The following is a 20,161-nucleotide window of genomic DNA, read 5'->3' as shown; positions in this document are numbered from 1 at the left end:
TCTTGGACGAAAATAATCTCCTTACTGTCATTTCATTGAGCTTTTGGGAGGGAGAGAGAATAGATGTGTACGTGTTCAATCTGCTTTCTTTACCCAGAAGTGAATTCTCCCCTGAGTACATCTTTCTCATGCCTGTTCCTATGCCTCTACTCATAAGGCTCTGCCCTGCTTCTCCTCTCAGGCAACTGGAGGAAGATGGAACACCCAGACCCCTCCTTTCCTCCCTCCCCATACGGTTAAGGTCTGCCTTTTCTACCTACCTTCCCTGGAGGCCCAGCTCAGATGCTAACTTGTGTGTAAAACCTTTCCAGAGCATCTCAGGCTGTGATGAACAGCACTCCTATATCCCTCTTATGAGTCGCTCAGCCTGTGTGTATATATCTTTTACATCCTCCTCAAGAAGCTTAAAACTAAATTGTAGTCTGTTTCCTGCCGGGGCCTTGCCTAATTTATGATTAAGTTGCCATGTGGTATAATGGAAAGGGCCTGGGCTTGGGAGTAGGACCAGTCTGAGGGCAGCTCTGGGCCTCACCCTTTGCTATCTTGGGCAAAGGAACTTCACCTTTCTGAAGCTCCCTGTCTTTTCTGTGATATGAGGTCTGTGAAGACTCAATGAGATGAAACATGTGGCCCTGCTTAGCATAATCCCTGGCATACAGGAGGTATTTAATAAAGGTTAGTCTCCCCCGCTCCCTTTCTATGTGCGTATCTCCTTAGCATAGTGTCTTCCTTATGGTCGATGCTCAACAATATTCACTAAATGATTGTTTTGGAAAAAGAAGTTGATAAAGTTTCTTCATTAAACACAGTTATTCTATTTTTCTGTATCCAAGCTGTACCACATCAACTCTAGCAAGAAGGTAGGATCTCTTCTCTAAACTAGAATTTTATGGCAGGAAAATCTTATCGCTTGAGTAAGGGGACACTGGGGGAGGAAAAACACAGTATTCAGTAAAACCGAAAGGGCCTTAATCTCAATATTGGCTTTACCAAAGCCAACCTGGGGCTCACAGCTGTGCTTCCTCTTAGCAATTATAAAACTGAGAACTGTGTTAACCAACTTCCAATTCAGTCCGCAGTTTGCCACTCGGGATCTGGAAGCTAGCTGATTTTTTGACCTAAGCTGCTCTGCTATGTAGGGTTGCCAGTTATAATTATATGTTCAGGTGTCAGTTAGCAAAACAGCCCATTATTTGGCAGTTTGGAGTAATGAGATGGATCTTACACTAATCTTCCAATTCGACAAGCATTTGGTAAGTACTTTATACATAAAATTCTGTCATACTACACCTAGTAAGGTTATATGAAGAGCTGGAGGTCAACATTTTAAATGTGCATTCTTTTGTAAGCTCATGAATTTTCAAATATTACTAGAATCTTGAGTAACAAAGAAAAAAGCAGACGGTTTTCACACACACACAAGCATCGCTTTGTATTCAAATGATAAGAATTTCAAAGACAGTCACCTTGTGGAACAGATAGGATGGAAATTCATTTAGAGAAAAAAAAAATTACTGAATACAACTGTACTACACTGTGCTTGACTGTGGGGAAACCTTGGTCAGTGAAACAGACTGGCTTTCTCCAAAGATTGCTAGTTCCCTGTGATCTTTGACTTTTTCTTCTCTCTGTATCAGAGCTTTACATTTTTCTCAATGCCATATATAGATTCTAATACTAAAATAGGATTCATGATGTTCCTGAATCTTCTTTTTATACAGTTTAGCATTATTGCTTACCTAAGGCCTATCATTTCATGAATGTCCTAGTCTACTCCTCCTTTACGTCTGTTTCCCGCGAATAACGCGTCTACGTAGAACAGAGAATGAAGATGCAGGACCTCACTTAGAGAGTGTGAGGCTGGGTGGCAGGTTTCCACCATGGTCTTTTGTTTGCTACTCATGACCTATGACATGTTAGAGAACGTAGGCTCAGGCCTTCTCTGAACTTACCTTCTCAGACTCCCTTGTTCACACTGGCCTCTGTCTCCTTTCATCAGATTAGAGTGGCTATTTGGTTTTTCAAAAGCTCTTTCATTTTGTTTGTTTCCCTCTTCCTGCATTTATTTCCTGGTGTGGCAAATTTGGGACATTGTGAAGGTCAAGTCTCCAGATCACGATCCACCCGCTTATTTGAGGATGGATGTGTTTGGGTGGTCACGCTCAGTGACGTGCAGGGGCTGGCTCCCATAGGCTCCAGAGAGTTGGCTGTTAAATTTTCAGAAATCTTGTAAGCCAGTTATTAAACACAGCCATTATTAAAAAGTAAATTCTATACTATTAAAAACGCAGGTAATAACTACTCAAACTCAACACTTCTTGATTATTTTACATTTTACTAGTATCTCTGTTATTAGTTTTTTGCGCCTATCGTAGCTGATGGCAGCAACACTATATCACCAGGGGTGTTACTGTGCATCTCTTCCCACCTCCGAGTTCGGTGACATCACACTGGCAATTTGAAATCGGCCGTGGTGGGAGTGTTTACAAATGGAAACCAGCAAATATTACAAATTGGGACTCCCTCAGCTCCCTGAAGAGCAGGGTGCTAACCATTTACCAGCACGTGACCAGTCAGGCTGCTCTAGTCTACTGCTGCCGGCGTTCCAGTCACTGAGGATCTTGAGCCACTTCAGTTACCATTTATCTTCAAGATGGCAACACTCTTCCACTAGCATGGTCATGCCTGCCACACGTGTCTCTGCTCCAGAGTCCTGCGAACATCAAGCCCAGATTTCTACAGTGACTCCATAGCTACTTTTAAGCTGCCCTTCCCTGCATCCTTCTCATTCCCAGTGAATCAGTTGTTCATTTCTCTCATTCTCCCTCTGTTTTCCAGCTCCCTTCCCCTTCTACTTCTCCTTATTCTTCTTAAGAGCAAGGGCTCCGATGGCAGACTGACTGGCCTCGGGTCTGGCTCCACCATTCACTAGTTGTGTTACCCTGAGCTTTATGCCTCAGTTTCATCATCTGTCAAGTGGAGATCATAGTACTATCTGTCTCATAGAGTTACTACGGTGATGAAATGAGTTAATAATTTTAAAAGCACCTAGAATAATGCCTGGCATATCATAAGAAATACATGCGTATTTATTTAAGAGAATAAACAGTTCCAGTTGCTATCCAGCCCTTACCCACAGGCTTATTGTGTGGTAGAAAGTTTAAGACAGAAAGGAGAATAGCAAAAGAAACACAGAATAAAAGAAGAGGAAGAATGGCCTGGGGTTATAACACAGGATTAGTAGCTCCAGGGAACTAGGAAAAGTGTTAATGAAATAACCTGGAGAAAAGGTGGCGATCAGGAAGGGAGACAAATAGGAAGAAAAACAGTTACATTTCACAATAATCTGCAAAGATTAAAGTGTTTAAATATAAACGTTTTCTATTTTATTTTAGATATACAAACCAAGAAAATTAAGGGATACTTTATAATGCATAGATATTTCCCATTTTAATTTAAGCAATGAAACCAATTTTGCCCCTCATTCTAGGTAGAAATTTGCTTGTCACATACTGAAGGTACTTAGGCTAAATCAAATTTGTATTGAACAAGAGCCATGGAGACCGAGTGAGAGATACATGTCCATATCTATGAAAAACGCAAGCCTAGGAGCCCCGTACTCATTTGTCTGACCATCTGGAAATCTCTAGTGATCTAAGCATTCAATTTTGCCCTCATTTTTAGAACAAAAGGGAAACAATAAAAGAAGAAAATGGGCAGCAGGGACATTCCACTTTTCATTAAAAAAAAAAATCTTAGTGATAAAAGGAGCAGAGAGTTTAAAAGAAAAAAAATGAGAAACCATTAAAATGATTTGAATGCTCTGTCTCTATTTTGCAGTAGGCTCTATTGTTTTCAGTTACATGGGAACAGTGGTAATTTTATGAATCATTAGAGTTTTCTTTCCAAATTATATCTGCATGTTCTTAAAGTGCCTCCTAAGTTACCCACAGTAAGAGGCTGTTGAACAATTTTATTATTCCATTTAGTACTTTTGAGTTTTATATTCATTTCATATTGTAAGAAATTTTATACCTACAACCCAAAGATAAAATCATGACAGCTGAATCTTTGTGTGCTTAATTCCTCCTACTTTTTAAAACACGTGAGTCTGTCTCTGTTCTCCTCCTTCGTCTCATAAGAGACTCCAGAATGAATACAAAACCCTGGTTTGGTGGAATGATGACTGCCCACCCCCCCAGCCCAAAGTTGAAAACAATCACAACAGTTGAACATTGTCCCTTAGCATCTATGGCTCATCAGACATAGTGACCTGTAAAACATGTACTCTGTTAATGATACCTAACACCTCCCTCCTAGAGCTGTGGTCCCCAAAGCCCAATCCACTGACCTGGGTCAACCAGTCCAAAGTGGCATCCACAGATAATGGGTAAAGCAAGGTCAATGTAGTGGGGGTGGTGATGGGGGGATGGGGTGTAGGTGAGTATGTGAGCGAGAGAGAAAGAGAGAGAAGATTTTTAAGTTTACTTTTGGGGGAAGAACCGTCCTTTTTTTCTGATATTATTTTCCTCCCATTTTTTGGTGTTAAAATACTCATACTTTTATCATACTTCTCTAAAAACAGTGATAGTGTAGGTGATCTGTTTTGGTTTTGTTTTAAGCATCGTAACTTAGCACCATAAAAAGTTGGATCTGTGTTGATGCATTTATGTTTCCTGGCTGCTGAAATCCTAAAGTCTAGAAATTATTGTACACGTAAGTGTTGGCTGTATCTTTCCCAATGGCGTGGGTGTTTCCTGTGTGAAGAAATTCTCTTAGAAGGAAATACATCAAAGCTTCGATATTCTGATTTTTAACCACTAACTGTTTTTTGGACTCAGGAGAAAAGCTGCTTCCCTGGGCAGTGTGGGTGGTTCTATTACTGTTCCTTTCATGCAAACTTTGGCAGGATGCCATTGAGTTGAGTTCATCCGATGCATTTTGGTAATCTCTAATCTTGTATAGGCACAAATAATGTGCTTTGATAACTAAAATCTAGGATAAGTGTGAATGACTCATCTCCTAAACTTGGGAAAATGAGGTAAAGCTCAAATTGACTTTACGGTGGGCAGGCTGGAGATGCCACCATGGGTCATGAAGACTATCACACACCCCTTGCAAGGGAAGAAAAGAGAGTCACTTGTTCAGTATCCCCAAAGGCAGTCAAGTGTTACAACTATGTTTGCAGCCCAGGTCTCCTGATTGACGGTGATGTGATTTTTGCCCAGTGGTGCATACTGTTTTGCTCAGCGTGCAAAGGTCACATAGAACGGTTAACTTTATCGAATGATCTGGAATGCTGGTTTTACAACAGCCAGTTTTGTTAAAAACAAGATCTTTTTGAAATTCATGAGCTCTTCTCAAATAGTCCCTCCCAGTATAAGTCATAACCAAGTTGGATCTCTACCCTTGAACAAATTTCCGCTTGCACGCTTGCATGCTTCCTCACATACTCTCTCCCCCAAATAATTCCATATGTTCTCTTTTCCTGGAAGCCAAGCTCCCTCCTCATTCTCCTCCTCGGAGGGCTACGGCTCTCACTTCTGAGATGCCTGAGTAACTGAGGCTGAAACGATTTGGAGGCAAACTTGTCAGCATAATTGATGATTATATGGTGTGAGCCACCAAAGACAGGTGAGCCTGCACAGGGTGGAACAAATGTGTTTTATATTCATTTCATATTGTAAGAAATTTTATACCTGTATTTTATACCTGTGTCTCCCACCGGGTTCAGCCGGACTTCCTCCTCTGTCACGTTGATTTATATAATTGTAGCTCTTCCCTAATGAATTGTGCCCCATTGTGGGTCATTGGAACCTCCTGTTGGAGAGACCTTGCCTTTGCTAGGAAGAAGAATTGTAAAGGTTCTGCTCTGTGAATTTCCAGGTTTGTTTGTCTGTTGGCACTAAATGGAGTGACTGGGGACAGGTAATCTTTAAAAGGACCAAATAATCACATTATAGCCTTGAATAATACCGCTACATCAAGAAAGGGGTTTCTGTGAATGCAGGTGCTTTGCAACTTGACAGAAAGTAGTCCGAGTTGAATGAGAACTTGAGAAATACAAACAAATGCAAGCATTTAAGACCACCTTTGTTGGCAGCTTGGTGTTCTCGAGTCCTTTAAAAACCTCTTTCGAACTGTTAAACTTGTTGCTTGAAACTGCTTTAAATGTTAGACTTGCTAAAAAATAGGGATAATGACTGCTCTACTTTCTCACAATCTGTTGGGATATTGATTGAGATATTTATGAAGTACTCTGAGTTCTCAGGAAGAAGGGTGTTAGAAAATGCGATGGTGATGATGTTGGCAGGGCATGGAAAATTATGCAAAAATATAATTTCAGAAAGATAAGTTTGAGACAGTTTGAATTATTAGCCTGAGCCTGTCTGGCAGTCTTATGTCCTCATGTCCAAACCTTTTGTCTTAGGTATCAGTTCTGGGTAGTTTAAGAGGGCAGGGTATCAGGAAAGTGTGAAGAGATTAGAGCCCTTGCTGGCTTAAAACTGTCACTGAAGAGTCTCTTGGCTGCTGGCATTGGAGTGACCTGTGCCTCCAGATGGCTGGTCATCCCGGAGAGCCTAGGACCAGGAGGGTCCAGTCTTTACTTCCTGCCCTAACTCCATCCCATCCACTTGCTGAGCTCCTTCACAGCTTCCTGTAAACCTGGTTCTGGTCTCACCAGTCGCAAAGCTGAAACTGTCATCTGAAGGTCACAGTAACCTTCCGGAATCAGTCCTCATTCACCTTGACTGTGCTGCACCAGGGGCACTGTGGAATGCCTGGAAAAATTAACTCATCACTTAGCACTTCTGTGTTTTTTCTGGAAGCAACTAAAAATTCAGGCTTCCTGAGTTCAAATCCCGGCTGGAATTACAGCTTTCTAGTTGTGTGACCTTGAACAACTCTTTGATCTCTTAGTATTTGGGTTTCCCCAACTATCAAATAGGAATAATAGTAGCCATCTTATAGATAGTAAATACATATTATATAAATAAAATGTATTAGGGAGTTAAATGAGATAATGCATAGTAGGTGTTCAGTAAATGTTGGATAGATTGACGGATGATGGGTAGGTAGCTCATTTTAATGTTCACATTTATATTATAATATACATGCTATTTATATTTGCTGGTATATCCAAAATAAGACAGGAAACCAGGGTACAGTATTTGAGTATTTTACCATTGTTAATCAAGTCAAGAAGGGGCTAGAATTTGATTATCTTTGAATGTATGTTTTCTATAAGCTTATCTATATTTGTTCTTTTTCATGCCTTTTTACTTTTATGTGGCTACCTGTTATTAATTTTTTCTTTGAGTAAATTACCTTAAAAAAAAAAAACAACTTGTATTGGTTGGGTTAAGGAAAAGAAAGTTTGGGGTTTTTTTTTTAATGTGTATCGACTGTAGAGCATGGAATAATATTGGGTCCTTTGAACAGAAAGAGAATGTTTCAAAATATACAACTGGGAAATAAAATTCCTGGGAAGACTATGACCTGGAGTAAGTCTTCCATTGGAGGTTCTTATTTCTCCATTGGAGGATTTGTGAGTGGTTGGTTTATTTCTTAAAAGTCGGAAGCCCTTACACTACCTCTCTTCCTTGAAGCTCTTCTCCCTTAGCTTTTCTAGTACTTGTTTCTAGTACCTCCATCAACCCCCATGTGCCAGCCAGGTCCATCTTCACCTGACACCATTTTTGCCGGGAGAAGGCATAGTATCGGGTAGTAAAGAGAACATTGAAATGGGAATCAGAAGACCTGAATTCTTCTTTTTTCCTTTCAAATCTCACTTCTTTCTTTTTTTTTTTTCTTGCTGTTTTTAAGATTTTTCTATTTATCCTTGGTTTTCAGCAATTTGATTTTAATGTGTCTCTCTGAAGTTTTTGTCATCTGTTTGAGGTCTGTTGAGCTCCTTGGATCTGTGGCCTTATAGTTGTCATCAAATTTGGGACTTTTTCCGCCATCATTTTTTCCTGCCCCCCCCCCACCTGCTTTGGGAACATCAGTTGCACGTATACTAGGTTGCTTGATGTTGTCCCACAGTTCACTGACTCTCTAGTCCGTCATTTTCATCTTTTTTTCCTCTGTGCTTTATGTTGGATAGTTTCTATTGCCGTGTCTTCCATTTCTCTTCTTGTCATGTTCATGTTTTCCTCTGTGTTCTTGAACATAGGAGCATATTTATAATGGTTATTTTAGCCTCCTTGTCTACTAATTCTATCCTCTGTGTTCTTTCTGGGTCTGTTTCTCTTATTTGGGTGCTGGACATGTAATTTGGATACAGCATTGGATGCTGGATTCTGCTGTAGTCTTTTAAATATTGCTGAGCTTTGTTTCAGACACATTTTAGTGACTTAGAATTATGCCATTTATTTCAAGGTTTCCTTCTAGGATTTGTTAGACATGTCGACATGTCCAGGGCAATCTTTAGTCCAAGGTTAACTTGGCCTTACTATGGTGCCGGTACCTTTCTGAGGACTCCAGCAGATCTATTGGGCGTTCCACTCTAGCTGGTGGGAACATGAACCATTCCTGCCCCGTGTGAACTCTGGGAATTCCACCTGCTCTTTCCAGGTAGTACTTTCACCAGCCTTGTGCATTTCAGCTACACAGGCACAGATCAGAACTCAGCCAAAGGTTTGAGGGGACTCTTGATGATCTACAGAGATCTCTCTCCCTCCCTGGATCTCTCTCCTTCTCTCTCCTTCTCTCCTCCCTCCTTCCTCCTTCTCCCCTTTCTTTGTGCAGCTCCCTCCTCCCCACTGTTTTGCCTTATAAAACTCTAGCTACCTTAATGTTCCGAAACTCCAAGTTCTGTCTCAGCTCAGCAAGACTTCCAGGCACTGTTTAAGTATCACCTTCCTGCATCATGGCCTGGAAACACCAGCTGGGGCATCCATAGGGCTCACTTCATTTATTTTCCTTCTCCAGTGTCTGAAAACCATTGCTTCATATATCTCCTCTTGTGTAAACCAAGACCTCAAGCTATTTTATACCAAAATACTTTAGCATTACTTCTCTGCAGAGCAAGAGCATTTTCTTATCAAAATAACATTATCACTGTTACCAATGTTAGCAGTAAGTTCTTAATATCATGTAATATCTAGTCCATTGTGAAATTTCCCAAATGTTGCAGAAATGTTCTTCACAACTGGTTTGTCCAAACTAGGATTCCATCTAGGACCATAATTGTTGTGTGGCTTAAGAGAATTTGACTGTGGATACCAAGTTGCTTTCAGCTCTAGAATTAGGGTTCTGAGCTCCACTACCTAATACACTGCGCTGCTTCTCTCCATCTGCAGGAAAAAGCCCTCAGCTTGTCACTCAGGCCTTCCACAAGCTGGTTCCCCACTGTCCAGTCAACCCTTTCTCCTCCTCCAACCACCCTTGACTTCTCTTTGCTCTTGTGACCAGCTCACTCCTCATCCCCAGGCTTTGCCTACCTCTTTTCTCTAGCCTGAAATACCTTGTCCCTTCTTTTCCATGTATCCAAACCTGACCCATCCTCCAGATCCCAGTTCAGGCTCCCCAACTCCTATTCTCCTCCGTTGTCTTTTGCACTTTCATCTTTTGGAAAACCACTTGTTTCTTGTTCTGAATGATGTTATCCCAACTAGATTATCATTATCCCCTGGGAAAAGAGACCATGCTTTATACCAAGAACATTGCTTGGCAAGAAAAGAAGTACTATAGCTGCTAATTTTGTTGCTAATATACTTCTGTCTCCCTCCTAACATGTAGCACTATGTAGTTTGCAGGATAGTAACCTTAAAGTGCTTTTGAATTATGTGTGTGGTATGTGTGTGTATGGGGGGGGGAAGGGTGGAGTTGGAGATATTTCTTACAAGTGCTAATGCTCACTTATTCGTTGATTTATTTCTCCTCTCCGGGTTCCATTACATATCAAAGGGAATTGATAACCTGTCCATAGAGTTATATTGATTTGACGTACGTAAGTCAACAAACATTCCTTTATTATTTAGTGTTAGCTTGGGAAACAAAGATGCCCTTGGGATTTCATAGTCTAATTAAACACAACTGTTGTATACTTCTTTCCCCTTCCCTGCTATTTTGTTTTGTTCTGAATATGAAGTCACAACCTCCTAAATAAACCTCATAAAAAGCCAGCTGTACTTATAAGATATGTTAGGCACAGATTTTATTCAACCATAAATGATCCTCTACTCAAAATGTTAAAAATAAATACTATTTGTAATTTACATCATATGTATTTTCCAAGTTTTCATTTGGCAAGTAAATTTTATGACCACTTTTGTGAATTCTAAAGGGATATAGTTTTTCTGATTGCCCAAAATTTGACCTCATATTTTCTTTGTTTAAGCCTACTTATAAATTCTACCTAACGCTTGAGGCTGCCAGAGCTCCGAATGTATTTCCCAGTTGGTTATATAAGTGTATTTGTCTTTTTCTGAATGGTAGAATGGAACCTTTTGAAATTATCTTCCTACACTTGGAGTGGATCATCTAGTGATTAGTGACATCATATTGGATTTATTTGTTGTATTTTCTTGGTGGGGAAGGGATATTCGAAATATTTAGGTGTCATGTATGTATATGTTGTAAAAGGACCCTGAGGATCTAGCTTCTTACTGCTTCTCTGAGCCTCCCCACCCTGTCTACACACACACATGCACACCCTTCATCTGCAGCCGTGAAGAACCACGTGCAATTCCCCGAATCCCACACCACTTCATGTTCACGCTGCTCCATCTACCAGAAGTGCTTCCCTCCCCAATCTTTGTCAATCGACAAGTTGCTATTTATCTTTCTGGACTCAGTTCAGTTGTAACTTCCTCTTTCTCAGGACTCCCTCCACCCCTTCGACCCCAGTTCAATTAACTGTTTCCTCCTCCATGCTTCTATTGCCCAATATACAGATGCCCAAGGTAGCAGCACCTATGAGCCTTTATTGTCCTTGTTTGTGAACTTGTGTGTCTTCTGCTACTAATATCTAAGATGGCAGGAGGGCAGGAAACTTGTCTCATCTGGCTTTTTATCTCCTAAGTTAGCCTAGTATTTGGCATAGAGGAAATATTTGCTTAATAAATATGTATCAATTTAAACAATTCGTTAAGTTCCCAGCTCTTTCCCCACAAAACATCTAAGCCTTCTCAACAGTTCTCATCTATAGCAGTGGTCTGTGGTAATGTTCCAACAATACTGCTACGTCTTCACATTTTAAAAATATACCCTAAGTGAAAACCATTATAATAGAAGACATACACATTCACAGATGGTATTCTCAGACAAATTTTTGAAGGGGTGCCTATTCATTTGTGTGATGGTTGGACATAAATTGTTTAAAATTGAGATCTAACATGTGTGCATGTAACCACCAACCAGATGTCCCTCCCAGTCAGTATTCCCCCCTCCTCCCTTGCAGTGGGTATTAATCTGGGTTCTCAAGTGAAACAGAACCATCTCTGGGGGAGATGGCTAGATAGATAGATATGTGCTAGGTGTTTCTAACAGGAGGACCTAATGAAGGTTAGGGAGAGTCTTCCCACACAAAGGAGTTTTCAGCTGAGACCTGAAAGATAAGAAAAAGTACTCTAGGAAAGGAAGACAAGGGACAGGACTTTGCAAGCAAGCGCAAAGCCCTGAAATGAGAATGAAGAACTGAGGCAATGCCACGTAGCCAGATGTTAGACAAGCAAGAGGAAAATGGCAGACAGTGAGGCTAAAGGGGTAGCTAGAAGCCATGCCATGAAGGGCCCTATGGGTTATATGAAGAATATGGGGCCTAGTGCATTAAAGAGCTTTTAAGTTGGTAGAGACATAATCAGATAGAACTTTAATTTTTTTCTTTTGATGTTAAATTTACAAACTGTGAAGTGCACCAATCTCAAGTGCAAAAAATTTTTACACATGTTTTTACTCATGCAATAGCTACCCACTCAAGGTATTTCCAGCACCTGGAAGGTTCTCTCCTTCCCATTCAGGACCCACCGCCTCCAAAGGTAGCCACTGTTATGACTCCTATCACCAGAGATTACTTTTGCCTGTTTTTGGACTACAGTAATGACAAAACCATACAGTTGTACTGCTTTGTGCCTGAATACTTTCACTCAGCATGCAGTCTGTGAGATTTGTCCGTGTCACGTGTAGTAATAGTTCATCCTTTTTCCTTGCTCTGCAGTATTCCGTTGTATGAATATACCACAGTTCATTTGCCCATAAACTATTGATGGACATAAGGACCACTTTTATTACTTTTTTAAACTGTTATCAGTAGAACTGCTATGAGGACTTGTGTTCATGTCTTTTTGATGGACATAAGCACTCATTTCTGTGGGAGACATAACTCTTTTTTTTTTTAAAGATTCATTTTTTCTTAAGGATTTTTTTTTTAATTTATTTAATTTATTTATTTTTGGCTGCACTGGGTCTTTGTTGCTGCATGCAGTCTTTCTCTAATTGCGTTGCGTGGGGGCTACTCTTTGTTGTAGTGTGCAGGCTTCTCATTGCGGTGGCTTCTCTTGTTGCAGAGCATGGGCTCTAGGCGTGCGGGCTTCAGTAGTTGTGGCACGTGGGCTCAGTAGTTGTGGCTCGTGGGCTCTAAAGCGCAGGCTCAGTAGTTGTGGTGCACGGGCTTAGTTGCTCTGCGGCATGTGGGATCTTCCCGGACCAGGGCTCGAACCTGTGTCCCCTGCATTGGCAGGCGAATTCTTAACCACTGGGTTGCCAGGGAAGCCCAGAAATAACTTTTTAAAAAATTACTCAGCTTTTGAGGTGGAGGATGATTAGGAAGAGCATAGACGTGGCAATTTCCTCAGTCACCAACTCCCTGGATGCATAGTCTTTTACCAGTTAGCTTATTAAAGGAGCAAACCCATTCAGAATATTTTAAACATCACGCAAATCAAAATATAGATAAAAAAACAGAAAGCAAAATTTCCTTTTGATTTCTGTCATTACTGTCATTGTTGTAGTTGTTATCGTTTATGGCCAACCACAACTTAGAGCTGATGGTAATTGGAAGGACAATATGGAATGACAAGTTTTGGTGACTTGTAGTTGGATATGTCCCCATAAACAGAAACATTGTTGTCATCGTCAGACATTCGTGAAGCCCTCTCCCTCCACAGTTGCTGGTGTATATATGTGGTGTGGTGGGGTGTGTCTCAAGTGATGAATGGATTTACTCTATGTTTTCTTTCAAATTCTTCCTAAAGTAGTTTTCCAGGACCCTAGGTTCTCTGCAGCGTCTCTGAACCATCCCTGATTCAAGGGCTAAAACAACACACATACAGAGACTGCATTTTCCAAACTAAAGTTTTATGAGTTTGTACTTCCTGAATTGTGTGTGTATATATATTTATTAATTGCCATTACAGAAAATAATACAGTCAAGTGAAATTAGGAATGTTTTGGTAGCAAAGTCTAAGACTTTTAGTCGTAATAAATGTTCAGTCTTTAGAACCATGGGAATTAAGGTACAGTAATGTAGTAACAAAGAGGCCATGGTCTGATTCCACTTTACCAAATCAGGCTTTTGACCCACTATTTTACATTAAAATTATACTCTAAATCTGTCTTTTCACTGTGTTCTGAATGTGCATTAATTCATCTAATAAACATCTTTTGAGCACCTTCAGTGTTCCAGATACCTTGCTACTAGGCAGTAGAGATATGAAAGTATAGTCACTGATCAAAAGGATTTTGTAGTGTGACAGAAGAGACTGTTAATAAAGAAGTGAACCAGTGGTTGCCATACCCCATTAGGGCTTGGGCTAAACGGACAAGGTCTTCAGTGTCCAATCATCTTCATTCATTCATTCATTAAAATTTTTAAGTTCAGAGCTGGTCCTTAGACCAAAAGAGCTGGTCCTTATATACTGTCCTCTTATTTTAGATTGCTGATATATCCCTGTAAGAAACTTTAGTTGTTTATTTTTCATAGCAGTGGTTTTTTTTTTTTATTGCCTTAGCTATCCTGGGATTTTTTTTTTCCTTTTCTCATTTTTCATGTCATGCTCAGACTTATTACCTGGTAACAGGTTGCAAGAAATGAGAATTGAGTTATTTTTAAACAAATATCAATCATTTGTGATATGTTTAATAGAAATTATAATGAATAAAATCAGGGTTTTACTTATTATGAAGTCATTATAGTCAACATTGGCAATTCCCCAAATTAATAATGAGATAATAAATCATCTGTGATGCCAAAGGGATCAGACAAATAAAAACAGGATTGACCTTGTTAGAAATTTGATATTTTCAGTATTTATCTGTCAGAGCCACTGATTTGGAAATTGTTGTAAATTCTTGGAAAATGGAATCTTTTTTCCCCTGTAAAAGTATGCATCATTTGGCAAACTACAGTATCATTTTCCTTGAAGAGAATGTAGTGATTGATTATCCAGAGTGCTACCATGACAAGGTAAACCAACCAAATAGCTGGAAAATTGTATATAATCATATAGCATCACATAGGCTAATCATTCCCTGCAGGTACTTCCTGTTTACCCCCAAAATCTTTATCTCCAGGGGATATTCCTCTGTGGCTGCAATCTCCCCTTCCTCTCCGACTGTCATCAGCACAGTTCTCATCACCCAAAAACATGGGCATAAATACAGACCAAACTGAACCACCCAAAGAGACTTCCAAATGCAAAGATGCCTGTATCTAGCATCCCTCACATATATGACATCCCTCACATTGTTTATATGGGTTGACATTATTAGTCCTGTTTCTTTGATTAGTAGTATCGTCCTAAAGATCCTTAGAAATTATAAAACAAGCAAAGGAAGGGAAGGATGGGAAGGTTTTAGAAAATAAGAACACCCGTCTCACTTTTGAGAAGTTGATAATCTAATCAGGAAGAACAAACACACCTAAGATGACCTGGAACAGTTACACAGTATTCCCCAAGTCTGCAAGCACCAAGGCACTGATTGAGCGATGAGGGCCAGTAGAGTAGAGGAGCCATCAAATTATCGTTGGTTACGAGAAGGCTAGATGGAGCCATCAGAAAGGAAGGGGCTACCCAAAACTGCCCCAGAGTTGATTATCAGTAGCATAATTGGGAATAGAACCAGGCCCTTTCTTTCAATAATCTGAGCAATTTCCTCGTGCTCATCTTCCCTGCAGTGTTTGTCAGATTTCAAACGGCTTTTGTTAGGATGGCTGCACTCTACTCTCCTTTATTAATTGCTGTCCACGTGTTGTAGGATAGCCTGTGTTCTTAATCAGGATGAGGATTTTTGATTCTTCTTAGCAGCATGGGGACATGTAGCTAAGCAGAATCAATTCCTGTCACTCACACAAACACAGAGGAACAGGATTATGGATCAGGGTGAAGCTGCAGTGCTTTAATCTTAAAATCAATACAGAAAAGGAAGTTGAACTTGTGGGGATTCTATAGAGACTGTAATTTGGTTTCCTATGAAGTTGCCTCACACGGTATAACTGCTCCTTCCTTTTCACCTTCTGATTATTTTACTTGGAGTGTGGGGAGAGGAGAAGGAAAGAAGAAACCTCTAGAACCAAATAGTCCTGAATAAGCATGCATATGTAAGCTCATAACTCAAACTGATCCTCCGTTGTGTTGAGAAAAGCTGTACACGTTTATCCATTCTTTTTATTTTTAGAAGAAAAAAAAAAAAGCTAACCCAAACCCTATACCCCATAGTCTGTATTTAAGCATAATAAAATGCCTTTGATTATTTCAAAGGTTAGTGTCAGGCTGGAAAAAAATTTTTTAATGTTTACTTTTATGGCTAAGTCTACATTGCTTATGGAATTCTATATAAATAAATACATATTCATCAAACCAGTTATTGACCAAAGGATTCCAAGCTTCTAAGCATGTGATTAATATTTACTCCAGTGTAATTGTGCTTCTTTCAAAAGAGGCATGAACTAATGGTTTAAACAACTCTGTCTTTTCTTAACCAAAGATTTAGAATTTATTGAATGTGCCTCTTTTCAGATATAACACCGATTTGCTGCACAGTACTATCAGTGTCTAAGATGGGCTTATTTTTTCCCTTGGATATTCCTTTAATTCAGTTTAAAAACGTGTCTGAGTCTCTTTGGACACTGCTTCTACAGTGACAAACACAACAGGAGATACTGTGATCTCATGAGAAAAAGTTTGAGGCAGAAGGGTATAGTTAAAAGAGCAAAGTCTGGAGCCCTTGCTTTGTTTCTTTCTTTTTCTAAGCCTGTTTCCTCCTCTTTACACTGGGGATGATTAAGGGATTCAGCCGATAGGTAGGTGCGTTGAGAGGATTAAATGACATAAAGCATGCAGAGTGCCTAGCTCAGCTTCGCACTTGTAAGAATCTAATAAGTGTTCATGATTATCATGATTATTTTGTGAGTTTCAAGTGAGGTAACATATGCTGTATATGTGAAAACATTCTACAAGCTGTAAGGCACAATACAAATGTTAGTTGTTATTCTTAATAGATTGATGGTTTTGAAACTTTAAAAAACAAATCCTAGAAGGCTTTTTCTTTATGCTGCCTGTCATGAGTCCCTAATCTCAAAGTAGAACCCTGGGGGTGATAAATCAGGCTCCAACTGAATATGAATTTTCTTTCTTAAAAGCCGCAGAGATATCTTGTAGATGCCAAGAATTCCATGAAATCAATATGAAATTCCCTGTCCTGTGTCCTTCCATAAAAAACACATTCTCAGGTCTTTGGAAGATCAGCACTATGTAAGATACTAATTTTGTTGTTTTTCAGGAGTATTTTTAAATGTCACATCCTTCTAGGAAAGCTCAAGTGTCTTAAGTGATCACATCCTTTTAGTAGTCCTTCCTTGTCGTAAACATTACCTGAGTCAAAACACTCATGAGTTTCTGTGTCCTCTCTGTGTTCGTTTCCAGAGCACAATCATTGTGGAGAAGACAGTGCAAGACCTCATGAACCTGATGCACGACTTGAGTGCCTATTCGGATCAGTTCCTCAACATGGTGTGCGTGAAGCTACAGGAGTACAAGGACACCTGCACTGCAGCCTACAGGTAGAGCTTCTGTTGGAAGCTAAGCAACGTCAATTTAGAACTTGACCTTTGGGGTGGTGGCTGATACTGCCTTCGTAGCCTAACTTTCCATCATTATAGAAAAGGACCATCCTTGAGTTTGTCAAGAGGCCTGATGAGAACATGTACCAAAGAAATAGTCTCCTAGACACATGTATAGTCATACCAGCAGAGGGAATGGAAGGTACAAAGGGACAAAGCCACTTAGGACTGCCTTTGGGTGGCTTAGATGAAGTGTCAGCCTTGATTTTTATGAAAGTCTAGAATCACAAGATGTGTCTTCCTCAAGGAAATTCTGGACCCTGATTAGCCCCTCTTGTGATTCTAAAAGATCTTTAAAGTAAAGCAATTTTGAACTCTTAGTAACCCTTAATAATCTATAATATGATTTCTTTTTAGTCTGTCCAAACATATTCCTCCTGATGTTTGACCTATAGCCTTCTGTCATAAATGGATGGTTACCCTGTTTAGCATCAGTGGAAATGAAAAATCATAGTTATGAACTTGAACACCTTTAGTTTTCCCTGTGATTTCTTTTCTCTGGGTTCACAAATTTCTTTGAGCTTGTGGAAAAGATCATAGCACTTCTTGTAAAAAGGTAATAATAGGAACAAATTATGGTCTGGTTGACAAGACATGAAACAATTAGAGAAGAAAAGAATGTATAGTAAAATACTAAATTTTATGTGATGTATAATTAAGGATAGATGGGTACAGTATAGTATATCATCAGGTACTACTTGTACAATACAGACTCTAAGAGCAGAAGGAATGAAACACGAAAAAGAGTGACAGGCTGATTGGAGTCAGGAAAGATCTCACAGAACGTGAGTTAGGTTCTGGACCTTAGAAAGATGGGTGAGATTTAGGGAGGTGGAAAGAATAAACAGGGGCATTGCAGGGATGAAGAGGAAGCACAAACGTAGTTGCCTGATATTCAGAGGGAGGGTTAAGGAGGAGGAGGTTTGAATGGAACAGAGTTCCTACGAGAAGGTAGTAGGAAGTAATGTTGAATAGGAAAAGTAAGACCATATATAACAAAGGATCTTAAAAAATAAGACTTGGAAATTTAGATGTTGACTAGTAGATGATAAGGAGCCATTATAAGTAAACCAGGGAGCAGTGTTTAGGGAAGATTAATCTGGCCAAGGAACATAACATAGATTAATGCTTAACCTCCTTCACTCCTGCAATAAGTAATATTTATCTACAGTTACAAGAACCAAATAAAGAAAAGAAACCCAGAGAGATGCACTCCCAATAATATTTTACTTTTTTTGTTCAATAATTATTCATCAAGAATGATAATACTTTTAGGTTAAAATCATACATATAATCAACAAGTATGCTATACTCAGTTGTGTACCAAATGATAATTCTAATGGCACTTCAAACAAAAAATATGTTAACATTTAGTCTTTTGGTAAAGAAAATTTTATTTTAAATTTTTTAGATTTTAATTTGTACAAATAATTTTTTTTTTGCAGAAAACTACAAATAGAGTAATGATAAAGTACTTTCAAGCATAAAGATATATTCCATTAGGATAAAACTTGGTGAGGAAATGAAATAGAAATAATAACTCAAAGAGAAAAATGAAAACTATCTAACCATTAAAAAAGAGCTTATTTTTGTATATTTCAAATGTATTATGGTAGATTTCAAATCCCTACAGTATTGAGATTCTATTGGTTACACTTAAAATAGTGATTTAAAGAGTCAATATTTTGTAACCATTAAACTCATGCTAAAAAAAAAAGAAAACTAAATTTCAATTTTAAAATGTGGGGAAGAGAATATAGTTTTTCAAAATTCCTTTAAGAGATACACAAATGAACATTTAAAAGCCATTGCCCTTGTGTTAGTTGTCTAAGAGTGGAATTTCTGGGCCACAGAGTTAACTCCAAAATGGTTGTACCAATGTCACATCTACCAAATGACAGTCAAATAATATACTTTAAAAATTTACTTAAAGCTTCATTGAATTTTAAGCTTTTTTTTTTTTTTTAAAGCAAGGCATGTCTTCTTTTTCATATATTTCATTAAGGGCAACCCATAATTTCTAACAAATAATAATGCCAGTGAGTATTAATTATAATGGAGATGTTACCTAACCTGCCCAAGATATGGCAAAATTGGCAATAGACTCTAAGTCCCACTGATGGTCATTTATATATTATTGTTGTTCTTGTTATTTTGAAAGAAATCTTTTTAAAAGTTCTTATAGCTTGGCACCTTATTTATTGTAGGTGACCTTTTCCTCATTTATGATCCTGCCTCACAACAAGTCAAGTGATAGGAAGCTTACTAAATCCACAAAGCAGAGTGGTCACCGTTGAACAATTTCTTGTTTTGAAACTATATTCAGATTGGACATAGTTCTTATTTCTGTAGTGATTCCAAATCAGTTTCATCCTTACACATGAAAACCCTTCAAATATGTGAAGATGGCTATCATGGTCCATTTAGTAGTTTTGTTTTGTTTTTCTTTTCCCCTAGACAGAACATCCTTGGTTTCTGATACGTCCTGGGTCTGCAAACCATCCCACTCTTCTTTCTCTGTTGCCATCAGTCTGGTAGTATCTATCTTAAAAAAGGAGTACTCCACTCTGAGCCCAGTGTTCCAAGTGTGCTCTTGTTCTTCAGCAAAACCACTGCCTTCTTTGTGCAGGACCCAATGCCAGACACACATCATTGCATGTGAGTGTGTAGGAATAAAGAAGTCCATCAGTTACAGATTATACCTTTAATGAGCTTACGTTCTTGGTTGAGGATAGAAAGGAAAATAGGGGACAAAGAAATCAGACGTGTATCCACAGCATCAATTTATGACAGAAAATATGGTAAGATAGGTAATGATGACACGCTCTAGGAGGAAGAAATAAAGAGGACAAGAGAGGTTTGGTGAAGGTTACAAACGTAGAGTTTGTGAAGAATGAGGAGGATTTAGGCAGGATTTAAACTGAAGGAGCTAAAGGAGTGAAGGAACCAGAACAATGTCAAGGAGGTGGGGAAGAGCAGGAAAAGGATGAGCAGATGATGAATGTTTGGGTTTTGGAAAAGATGGCTAAGCCAAAATGGAGGCTCTTGAATGCCAGGCTCAAGGAACGTGACCTTTTAAAGTTCGGTAGTGGGAAC

The 20,161-nt window shown here is 39.1% G+C and overlaps 1 protein-coding gene across 1 annotated transcript in view; it reads left to right on the top strand.

The window, feature by feature from the left end:
• Positions 1-20,161, top strand: part of EXOC4 (exocyst complex component 4) — a 797,314-nt gene that overhangs the window by 606,712 nt on the left and 170,441 nt on the right. Inside the window, exon 12 of the mRNA XM_036863209.1 lies at positions 16,869-17,005. Coding sequence (XP_036719104.1) covers positions 16,869-17,005 — 137 coding nt within the window. The remainder of the gene's footprint in view (positions 1-16,868; positions 17,006-20,161) is intronic.

The sequence above is a fragment of the Balaenoptera musculus genome, chromosome 9 (assembly GCF_009873245.2).
Source record: "Balaenoptera musculus isolate JJ_BM4_2016_0621 chromosome 9, mBalMus1.pri.v3, whole genome shotgun sequence".
Lineage (NCBI taxonomy): Eukaryota > Metazoa > Chordata > Mammalia > Artiodactyla > Balaenopteridae > Balaenoptera > Balaenoptera musculus.
This window is presented reverse-complemented; position numbering and strand designations above follow the sequence as displayed.